A 12266-nucleotide genomic window follows, 5' to 3' on the forward strand; every position below is an offset into this window, starting at 1 on the left:
GTAGTGAGGGAGGACATGAAGTTAGTTGGTGTGAGAGAAGAGGATGCAGAGGACAGAGTTAGATGGAGGCACATGATTTGCTGTGGCTACACCTGAAAGGGAACAGCAGAAAGGAAAAGAAGAAGAAGATTGTTGCTTATTTGGTGTTTGTAAAACACAAACATGAATCAGTTTTGTTTGAAGAATTACTCTTTTTTTGTGTTTATGACCATCACTAAATTCATCAATGAGTATTGTGAAAAAATCAAGACTCTGAGGACTCCGTCTCTTAGGGATATTTTTAATATGCTTTAAGTAGGAGAGAAAACGTTTCAGTTTCAAGAAGAAGTTTTTCTTTTTTCCAACAGTGTAATGTGTCAATAATTTTTAGTTTACGTTTTGCTGAAGATGTTTAAATTTCTTTCGTATTACGCAAGTGTGTTTAGCGAACACTGAGCTAAATAACCACTTGAGAAAATCTAAATGACAAATTAAAACTGTTTCACAAGAATTATGAATTAACTAAATAAAGGACAAATACATTATTTATCATGCACACAATAAATGAAATATACGTAATTAGATATCTGCCATTGAAGAATCTGTGAAACTTTTATACTCTTAAAACGATTTAGTTAAATACATGTTTGGAACCCAGTTTCAAAGGAAGTTCTTCTTCTTCTCCTCCTCCTTATGGAACTTGGGTTGACGTTGACAGTGGCAGTTATGAGCCATATCAGGGTAAAACTCAAAAACCGTTTCTTTGAGAGGACAGTTTCGTCCTCCAGGAAATGCATTAAATTTTTTACTGCCAGTGCTCAGTTTATCATAGAGTTGTTGCAGTGTCCTTGTTGCTACATGTACATCATTATCTTCATTATCATCATCATTAACATTGTTTGCCCAGAACGCACTTGCCAGCCACCTGTCATGTTGATGACTGTAACAGCAGAAAGCCGACCAGAGCATCGTGGGAATATTAACCTTGTGGTTGAGTTTCTTTGTACCAGGCTGTGCTCCTGTCAGCAAGTAGGCTTCAGGAAAAGCATCATTATTTTTTCTGCAGTGTCGTTCCAGGACACATTTGACACAACTCTCCATTCTGTTCCAGCTGCGCTCATTGAAATCTTGTACTTGTGGAACGATGTTTGTCAGCGTGCACGTCGACTCTTTACCATTTTCATCATGTGCATAAGAAGATGGAAATAAATGACCTCTACTATAGTTTTCATTATTTCTATAATTATTGTCACTGGCCTGGTTGTTGTAATCAGCACGGCCACTTTCCTTCATGTTTTTGTCACTCTTTGAGTCTTCAAGCTGCAAAATTGAAAACAGTCGGTCAGTACTGACACTGAATCAGTGTGAACAGTGGTTTTTCACAGACGTTCCTGAGCCCACGCAGTGATTTCCTCTAAAGAAACATGCACATCTTTAATGGCGTTGCCTGAGGGTCATAACATCACATACGTTGAGTTTTATGTTTTGATCAGTTTCTCTGGATTTTTCTAAAGCTTTTAATAATATGCTTATGTACTATAGATGATGCAATCCCACAAATTTGTTACTGTTTACTGTTCTTATGTTGAAACATTTGTCCATGCAGAATGATTAACATAGCCCCAAACGTACTACTACTAACTGACCTGTTGCCAGTAACCTCATCAGTTGTTCCACAAGGTGCTGATTTTTTTAGCATTAGAAAACTTATTACGTTGTTATTCCATCGTTACTTTTCTGATGTTCTTTTCAAAATAGAAAAAAGTAATGTATTTGTAAATGAATCATAAAATATTAAATTAAGATAATGTGTTAACAAACCTGTGGCTCAATCTTCCAAACATCCTTTTTGGGTCTTCCCCCTTCTGACCCTGTGTACTTGTAAGCAGAGAGCACTGGGATCTTGTTCTTAGTGTCGTAGAGCGTCACAAACTTTCTCACACCATGATAAGTCTGGCAGATGGCTTTGTATCTCTGTTTGTGCTTGATTTCACCCTTTTCCAAGATGTCTGGGACCTCCGGAGATTTTTCCCCAAGAAGAAACCCTTTACACTGTGTCATCGACTGCAACACTTCAGATAGTGTGGGAGCGATGGACAGAAGAACACAGAGGGACAGGAGACACCACATCTTCAGGGAAGTCATCATCACACACCTGGTCAGAGGAGAAAACACACAATTTAAATATAAATATCCATATTAGGGAAAATATGTTTGAATATATTGGACCAGCAATGAACCAGGAATATTGAAGTCACATGATTATGTTACAGATACTGGAAATAATTACTGCAGTCTGTTACATTAGCTGGTAGAAGAAGCACTCAGCATTCATTAGTACTATACAGACTAATTTCATACATTTAGTCACTTGGTGGACAGTGTCATCCTCTGTACAAATGAGGTGGAGAGCAACTGAACACAGTGTTGGCAGTTTAAGCTTATATTAAACCGTTTTATTTAAATCAAAACAAAATACTTTTTCCCGTCAAACTGAAAACAGATCTCTGTACATTTATGTAAATTATTTTATTAATAGCAAGTATTCACCCCCTTTCAATGTGCAGTGAGTTTGTTTCAAGTGACTGTGGTACAAGTACACTCTGTTGTATCTGGAAGGTCCAGTTACTGGTGAATTAGTATCCTGACCAAACCTTATTTTCATATGAAAAAAAAAAAACATATTTTGATGGTTTAAAACTGAGGAGGGATTCCTGTCTAAACTCTGTCTCTAGTTATTAACTAATAGTTCACAGAAAATATACCAAGAAAAACGTACCTGCTCAGAGCCTTGTGAGGTCCAACAGTGACGTAAAACAAACTGTGGACCTGAACCTCAGACATGAAGTGAAACTGTGGTGGAAGTCGGCTTTTTATAGCTACTTGAGGTGTTGTGATAAGCTACTCCCACCTCCAGTAAGTGTTTTCCCTTCACAAACCTCTGCCCTTTTCTCACATTAATCCAGTATTCAAAAAATGAAAAGATCAAAGAAGCACACCAAAACTTCAATATTCATCTACAAGAATAAAAATCTAAATATGAAAACAAAAGTGAGCCTCAGCAAATAACTGCATGACGTAGACTGACTTTGCTTTTCTCAACTCTAACCACTTTTTTTCCTTAATCCTTCAAGGATAAATATATCTGATTCCGTTTTTTTTAAGGCAAGATCCCTCTTTTTTTCAGTGAACTGAAGTTCTACATTTAAAATTCTAAGTCAAATGTGTCCAGTTCAACCCCAGAGCATTTAAAAGTATCTGATGTAGACCAGTAGTATGTTTCCTGTAACATGTATGACAGAGTATGTTATACATGCTGCAAGTATTTCCAGCATGTTACATAAACAACATGACATCCATGTGTGAAAAGTTCAGTTTTGGTTTGATCTCTGGGGAAACGTGAATAATGATACTTGATGTGTCGGCCTGTCAGTGTTAATAGGAGCACACAGGTTAAAACACAGAGCTGACAATAGCATCACACTTAATGGACAAGTTCTGCTTGCAGTAGATATTACTGTATATTCAGCCACTAACTAAACTAACAAAAGGAGTTTATTAAAGTATAGAGGATACATATAATTTGAAGCTGCTCTTTGAAAAGGATGCCTCTGCTTTTTCTGAGTGTTTGGATATCGTTTGGTCTTTAGGAGAAAGTGGCTTGTAACACTAAACTTGTGTTTTATGCATTACTGTTGAGATTTGCAAACATTACTAAATGGATCTGAACACATTTTTTTTACTCACCGCGTTTTCCTGTGTCAAGATAAGAGCAATAAAGGACAGATCGTGTTACTGTTCATTTGTGTTTATGTAAATGAAAAGCTCATATCATCTTTTGTTGAGTTGCTGCTCATTGATTATGAACTGAACAGGACAAAAGTGAAGAGTTAAATTCATGATTCATTCAAAACTCCACTGTTCACATATTTTTATTTGCTGGTTTAATTTTGGATCATTTAGATGTTTTAGCTTTAAAGGATCTTATAAAATGTGTTGTCAATGTTACTGTCAGAAAAATTAACTCTTTTATAATAACATGCACTGTGTCTTATCCAAAGTCAGTTCTCACACAGTGAACTATACTGTTGTGAGTAACATGTTCAGTCTTTACGACTAAAACACACATTGTGTTTGATTCTGACTTAGTTCCACAAACACTGTTCTTGTGCCAAAAACGTGAATTAATCCACCGCTGAAAATAGTCCAGTTTAATCTAAATTGTCATGTTTTAGTGCCAGCAGGTTTTTACATCCAACAGTAACTTGTTATAGTTTGGAAAACTTTCAGCAGCCGTATTGTTATAAGAGCAAAGAGGAAAGTTGGTGATGTAAACTTCAGCCACCGTTAGACAAATTACCTTTGTGGTCGGTTAGGATGGAGGACTTGTTGTTTGTGAGATTGAAACTACAGTGACCCGCTGTTATGGGAACAGACTGAGTCTTTATACTTTAAATCAAAGTTTTAATATTTGTGAGGTGTTATGACATTATGTACTTTATAAGATGTTATAGATTTGCAATACCAAACTTTCATTGTTTCTTCTATCTTCACTGCTGCATGTTGCAATTTAGAAAACAAATGTTTCTGTGTTTCTTCCAGTTACAGTATATTTCCACTTTTCTAATTGCATTTGTCTTGTTATTGTATAGATCTTGTCAGTTTCATGTCCATCTTTCATGTCTTGTTAGTAGACATGAAGATATTTTTTCTACTGGTTAACGCGTATGATCAGGTTGTTCATGCTAACCACACACAAACACTTTCCGTGTGTTTTCGTGTGAAACAACCCACTACCTGTTCTACTGAAACAGGGGCTTTTTTGTCTTTTTGTGGCAGCTCGGTGGTGGAGTGGTTAACACTTAGTCAAAGGTTCAAAAGTATCTGCAGCCCTTTCTGTGTGAAGTTTGCATGTTCTACTTGTGCTTGTGTGGGTTTCCTCCCACAGTCTGGTTGTCTGTCTCTGTTTGTCCATGGTATATACATTTTAAATCAGTATCTTAGAAATTTTGCTAAACAAATCATGGTTGTGTATTTGTCTCTCTATTGTCCAGTTGGCTACAGAGAGTCAAAAAAGTGAGTTGAATTATTTATAAGCAAGAGAAACAAAGCTTCAGGTATTTTTAAATGGTAAATGGTCTGTGCTTACATAGCTCTTTTCTACCTATTGGTACTCAAAGCGCTTTACACTGCTTCTCATTTACCCATTCACACACACAATTACACACACACTCACACACACTGATGGGGGAGCTGCTATGCAGCTGGCCAACACTCAACAGGAGCAACTAAGTTGGTGTTCAGTGTCTTGCTTGAGGACACTTGGACATGTGACCGGAGGAGCCGGGGATCAAACCAACAACTGGGGGCTTGGTGGACGACCGCTCTACCTTCCTGTGCCACAGTCGCCCATCTTAACACATCTGTCACCTTTGTTTTAGTTGATGACACAGTAACACTTTTCTGTGTGAAGCCACCTGTTAAACTAAATGACTTAGCCTTGATGTGAAACTTAAAGAAGAAGCTTTGTTGGCACAGCCTTTAAGCAAGAAGATATTTTTATTTCTCTCACATGTGATATGAAAATGCAAGTATACATATTAATTTTTTTCAAATGCCTTCAGAGTACTTCATGTGTTGAATAACCATTTCAGAAAATCTAAATCAAAATGTATTGTATCACTTTTCAATAAATTTCAAGAAAGAAAATATCTAAAAATAATTACCAGATTACAAATGACTGAAGAGAAAATGAACTTAGAATAAAATTAAATTAAACAAACAAATAAATGCTTTTAAACCAATCTGAAATGTAATAAGCAAAATAAATATAAAAAATATCACACAAAGTTTCAGCAAAATTTAGAAAAAATATACAAATCAGAGAAAAAAAATGTAGAAAAGGAAAATTTTAAATAACAAATATTCCTCAAACAGGAGCAAATAGAAAAAGAGTGTTCATCGGTAGGTTTTCATATAAACTTAAACGACTGTAACTAATTCATGTCTGGTCTCTGTGAGAGCGTCACACTATAGTGAAACAGTGTGTGGGCACCATTATTATAAGCAGGACTCCATTTTTATTATCTTCACTGCTGCATAAACAAATGTTTCTGTGTTTCTTCCAGTTACAGTATATTTCCCGTTTGCATTTGTCTTGTTGTTATATGGATCTTGTCAGCTTCCATAATTTCTGTCACTGCTTTTTATTATTCTTTCATTTCTGTCTGATCTGTCAATCTGTCAAACATACAATATGAGCTTAAAAAAAGATGCCGGGAGTTTTTTATAAATGGTTTACAAATAATATACAACATAGATAGATATGATTATTTCACATTTTAAACCTCAGTTAAATCATGTCTGCAGCAGGTTTAGGTAGAGAAAGTGTAAAGTTATATTTATTGTACTTGTTAGTAGAGGAGGCAAAGTGTTAGTTTGAAGAAGATATTTTTTCTACTGGTTAACACCTATGATCAGGTTGTTCATGCTAAACCCACACAAACACTTTCCGTGTGTTTTTGTGTGAAACAACCCACTACCTGTTCTACTTAATGAAAAAGGGTTGTTTTTTTTTTGTGGCAGCTCGGTGGTGGAGTGGTGAACAATTAGTCAAAGGGTCAAAACTTCCTGCAGCACTTTCTGTGTGAAGTTTGCATGTTCTCCTTGTGCTTATGTGGGTTTCTTCCCACGGTCCAAAAACACACATATTAGCTTAATTAGTGATTCTAAATTGCCCGTAGGTGTAAATGTGTGTTTGAATGGTCGTCTGTCTATGTATGTCTAGGGTGTTTTTAGTTTAGTTCAGTTTAGTACCTGTGCAGGTTTTAAACAGGGAGATCTTTTAAGTTCTCTCACATGGTAACAAAAGGTAACAAATTTTAAATGTATTAAGTAAACAATATGAGCTGAATAACTGATTAGGAAATTCAGAATAGCACACTACAAATGTATTATAACACAACTAATAATTATTTATTCAGTGTAAACAACAACAGATGTGCAGTAACAAATCAAACAGTTGCAAACAGACAGTAGCTACTGTCCATAGCCATAGTTCATGAACAGTATGAGGCTACTTCTACTCTCAGACCTTTATTCTGATGAGGGGACAGAAGATCACATCACTTTAAATCAGTATCTTTTGCTAAACAAATAATAACAGTGTATTTGTTAAAGTGAGTTAAATTATTTATAAGTAAGAGAAACAAAGCTTCAGGTATTTTTAAATGGTAAATGGTTTGCACTTACATAGTGCTTTTCTACCTATTGGTACTCAAAGCGCTTTAAACTGCTTCTCATTTACCCATTCACACACACAATTACACACACACTCACACACACTGATGAGGGAGCTGCTATGCAGCTGGCCAACACTCAACAGGAGCAACTAAGTTGGTGTTCAGTGTCTTGCTTGAGGACACTTCAACATGTGCGAAACCCCCTGCTAAACTAAATGACTTAGTCTTGATGTGAAACTTAAAGAAGAAGCTCTGTTGGCACAGCCTTTAAGCAAGAAGATATTTTTATTTCTCTCACATTTGATATCAAAATGCACATATTAATTAATTAATAATATTTATATTAATTTTTTTTAAAATGCTTTCAGAGTACTTCATGAGTTGAATAACCATTTCAGAAAATCAAAATCAAAATTTATTGTATTACTTTTCAATAAATTTCAAGAAAGAAAATATCTAAAAATAATTACCAGATTACAAATGACTGAAGAGAAAACGAGTAAAATTAAATTAAACAAACGAATAAATGCTTTTAAACCAATCTGAAATGTAATAAGCAAAATAAATATAAAAAATATCACACAAAGTTTCAGCACAATTTAGAAAAATTATGCAAATTAAAGAAAGAAGAAAATTTAAAATAACAAATATTCATCTAACAGGAGCAAATAGAAGAAGAACGTTCATCGGTAGGTTTTCATATAAACTTAAATGACTGTAACTGTAAGTAAGATAAGAGTTCAATTTCATACTAAAAGCTACATGAAGAAAATCCTCTTCACTTTACTGCTGCAGTTCTGAAGCTGAGTCTCCACTCAGTGATGGACAGAGATGATCACAACTAAATCCACTAGTGATGGAGACAGAACAGGCTGCTGAACAAGCAATGCTGCCACTTTAAATATTAGATATCTCTCTTCTAAATCTCTGTTAGTAAATGAGTTGATAAATTATCATCAAATTTTCTTTATTTTGTCTCACTGAAAATTGGTTGCAGCAGGAAGAATATGTCAGTTTAAATGAGTCAACCAGCCAAGTCATATTAATTATCATGTTCCTAGAAGCACAGGCTGAGGCCGAAGCCTTTCACACCCAAACTGGAAAACTCAAAAACCACTTCTATTTTCTATCGTGTAGTTTTTGATTGAATTTTCTAATTTTCTATCTGATTTAGTGCTTAGTACAGATAAAGTCATTATAGTGGGTGACTTTAACATTCATGTAGATGCTGACAGTAACTGCCTGATCATTGCATTTAATTCATTATTAGATTCAATTGGTTTTTCCCAAAATGTAAATGAACCCACTCGCTTAGACCTCGTCCTTACATATGGCATTGAAACTGATAATTTAATAGTATTTCCTCATAATTCTTTTCTGTCTGACCATTTTCTGATAACATTTGAATTTACATTAATGGATAATAAAGCAGTTAGAAAAAATTCCACTACAGCAGATGTTTATCTGACAATGCTGCGAATGAATTTAAAGAAATATTTCTTCATCTTTTTCACCACTATGTGTCAATACTATGAGTAGCCATCTTACTCCTGTACAAGTTGATTTTCTAGTGAATGATTCTGCCGCCTCACTGCGTATGATACTAGATACAGTTGCCCCTCTGAAAAACAAAGCAGTGAATCAGAGGAGCCGACCTCCATGGTACAATTCACAAATGCACAGCTTAAAGCAGGCGTCACTAAAGTTAGAAAGGAAGTGGCGTTCCACTCATTTCGAAGACTCCCGGTCAGCCTGGAAAAACAGTTTAAAAATGTACAAAAAAGCTCTCTGTGATGTCAGAACAGCATATTATTCATCATTAATAGAGGAAAACAATAACAACCCCCGGTTTCTGTTCAGCACTGTAGCCAGGCTGACTAAGAGCCATAGTTCTGTTGAGCCTAGTTTTAACTCTGAGCAGCAATGACTTCATGACTTTCTTTACTAATAAAATTGTAGCCATTAGGGAAAAAATTCACCAGATCCTCCCCCCAAATATTACAGATGGAGCTTCATGTACAACAGCTCTAGAATCCTCAATAAGGCCTTAATCCATCTTAGACTGCTTTTCACCCATAGATCTCACTGAGCTAACTTCAACTATTGCTTCCTCAGAAATAACACCATGTCTTTTAGACCCTGTCCTAACCAAATTGCTCAAAGATCTTCTACCTTTAATAGACACGTTAGACATATTGGATTTAATTAATCTATCTATAGAAACAGGCTATGTACCAAAGGCCTATAAAGTCGCTGTAATCAAATCGCTACTTACAAAACCTTGATTCAGGTGAATTAGCCAACTATAGACCGATATCAAATCTCCCGTTTATTTCTAAAATTCTTGAAAAAGTAGTTACAAAGCAATTATGCGACCACCTGTACAGGAATAATTAGTATGAAAACTTTCAGTCAGGATTTAGAGTTCATCATAGTACACAAACAGCACTGGTAAAAGTCACCAACGATCTTCTCTTGGCTTCAGATAATGGACTTGTGTCCAAACTCGTCCTACTAGACCTTAGTGCCACATTTGACACCATTGACCACAACATTTTATTACAAAGACTGGAACATGGATTTGGGATTAAGGGAACCACAGTGCGTTGGTTTAAATCTTATCTGTCAGACAGATTCAAAGTTGTTCATGTTAATGATAAATCTTCTTTATGCCCAAAAGTTAGTTATTGGATTTCCACGGGGCTCTGTGCTAGGACCAATACTTTTCAATCTGTATATGTCACCTTTAGGCAAAATTATTAAGAAACATTCCATAAAATTCCACTGCTATGCAGATTATACCCAGCTCTATTTATCTGTGAAACCAGAAGATACTAACCAATTAGTCAAACTTGAAGCATGTCTAAAAGATATCAAGGCCTAGATGTCCTACAATTTCCTACTTCTAAATTCAGACAAAACTGAAATTATTCTATTTGGGCCTAAAAACATGAGAAATATGCTGTCTAACAATATAGTTACTTTGGATGGCATAACTTTAGCCTCCAGTGCTGCGGTGAGGAACCTTGGAGTTATTTTTGACCAGGATTTGTCCTTTACGTTATATAAACAAATCTCTAGAACATCCTTCTTCCACTTATGGAACTTTGCCAAAATTAGGAGCATCCTGTCTCAAAGTGATGCTGAAAAAATAGTCCATGCACTTGTTACTTCTAGGTTGGACTGTAATTCCCTACTTTCAGGATGCCCCAGTAACTCCCTAAAGAGCCTGCAATTAATCCAAAATGCTGCAGCAAGACTGCTGACTGTTCAGATTCGGGAAGCAGACACCCTCTCTACTTTTAAGTCTAGGCTTATAACCTTCATCTTAGATAAAGCTCATAGTTAGTTACAGTCATGCTGCAATAGGCTTAGACTGCTGGGGGACGCATCCCCCAATGCACTGAGCTCCTTTCCTCCTCTTGTCCCCAATTTTTGGTCCCCAATGGGATCTTGCAGTGGACTTGTATGTATTTAATTATCAGGTGAAGCTTCAACATTGTTGCCCCAGAATGAATTTACTGTCCACTTTTTCACTCTTGTGTTGTTACAGCAGAAAGCCGACCAGAGCACTGAAGGAACATTAACCCTGTGGTTGAGTGCCCCCATACCAGGCTGTGCTCCAGTCACTACGTAGCCTTCAGGGAGATCATCACTGTTTTTGCAGAATCTTAGCAGGATACATGTGAGGCAGTTCTCTATTTTTACCCAGCTGCCCTGATTGAACTGTTTTGCTTGTGGAACAATGCTTGTCAGAATGAACATGGAGTTTTTGTCATCTTCGCTATATGCAAAATAACTTGGAAAGAAGTGGCCCCTGTCATAGTCTGTGTTACTGGCCTGGTGCCCGAATGTAACATTACCACAATTCCTTATGTTTTCTCCCTGATTTCCTTCTTCAAGCTGCAAAAGTCGAAACATTCAGTCAGTGGTTCTGATACTAAATCCGTGTCATGCACTAAAACTTTGTTTATTAAACTGAAATTAAATTGAAAGTAACCCATACTAATCTTATGAATAAGGCTAGGACCAGATATTTGGGATCAAAGTGGTTTTGTTATTATTTGAAACAAAATGTGAGTAATCCCTATATTACCTTTAATGATCATCCTTAAAAAGTTAAAATGTTGACATCTAATAATTTTAACACAGTCAAGAAATAATTGATTTACATAAATTCATCAAATGCATAAGAAGATTGAAATAAATGCTCTTTATTATATGTTTTGTTATAATCAGTGTTAGTGGCTGGTGCTTGTTGAACATAGTCTCAATCAGCGATTGACAGGGAGGACGACAGAGAGGGACAGGAGACAGCAAGTCTTCAGGGACGTCATCACCACACACTTCATCTGAGGAGAAAACAGAGAATCATCATCAATCAGAATATTAAAGTTTAATTTTGCACAACTACACAAACAGTTTTGTTTTTGTCAACTTGAAGAATAAACTTGATTTTAAAAATAGAGACACAAAATGTCTGATGTGGACTGCTGTCTCCTACTTTATATTTTGTCATGTCCAACTCCCTTTTTGAGTTGGTATTTATTAATCCATTCTTTCACCTACCTTCTCAAAGTTTCACAAAATCTTCCAAAACAATTCAAGCTGCTGAGTAACTGCAGATGTTAAGTGAATCTGTGAAGGAAGTCAGTTTTTTTATAATTGTTGTAAGCCAATAGGCCACTCCCACCTTTTTTAAAAGTTTAAATTCACAAGCCCCCGCCCTTTTCTCACAATAATTTAATATTCAAAGATTCAGAGGGAAGCTGCCTTGTCTTGTCTTGTTACCATAAATTAAAAAAGGTTTAATAATGTATAGGAGTACATGCTTAAAAAAATCATTAAAATGCATTCATTAAAAAATGTCAACAAAGACTAAACGAGAATTAACCCACAGCTAAAAATTCCTTCTCTTCTATTCTTTTATTCCTGTTATGACATGACTGCCTGACATATCAACTATTATTGACTTTGTTTGCATTATGGAGGAGGAGACAATTATTCTGATGAATAACAATGTTTACAGTGACAAATAATTTATGA

The 12266-nt window shown here is 35.8% G+C and overlaps 1 protein-coding gene across 1 annotated transcript; it reads right to left on the bottom strand.

Moving 5' to 3' along the window:
• Window positions 1–293: 293 nt before the first annotated feature.
• LOC137137765 (uncharacterized) lies at window positions 294–2138 on the bottom strand. Its single transcript, XM_067524409.1, has 2 exons — window positions 1801–2138; window positions 294–1299 (listed from the first exon to the last, which is right to left on the bottom strand). The coding sequence occupies exons 1-2, from the start codon at window positions 2125–2127 to the stop codon at window positions 640–642; spliced, it is 987 nt and encodes a 328-aa protein (XP_067380510.1). The 5' UTR covers window positions 2128–2138; the 3' UTR covers window positions 294–639.
• Between the last annotated feature and the right edge of the window lie 10128 nt (window positions 2139–12266).

Source organism: Channa argus, chromosome 12, assembly GCF_033026475.1.
Source record: "Channa argus isolate prfri chromosome 12, Channa argus male v1.0, whole genome shotgun sequence".
NCBI classification, from domain to species: domain Eukaryota; kingdom Metazoa; phylum Chordata; class Actinopteri; order Anabantiformes; family Channidae; genus Channa; species Channa argus.

What these genes read in the sequence shown, in the direction of transcription:
- LOC137137765 (XM_067524409.1), bottom strand. Translation starts at nt 2,127, where the DNA reads ATGATGACTTCCCTGAAGATGTGGTGTCTCCTGTCCCTCTGTGTTCTT. An exon ending in TTTGGAAGATTGAGCCACAG is followed by an intron (nt 1,300 to 1,800) that starts GTTTGTTAACAC and finishes TCAATTTTGCAG; the next exon opens with CTTGAAGACTCAAAGAGTGA.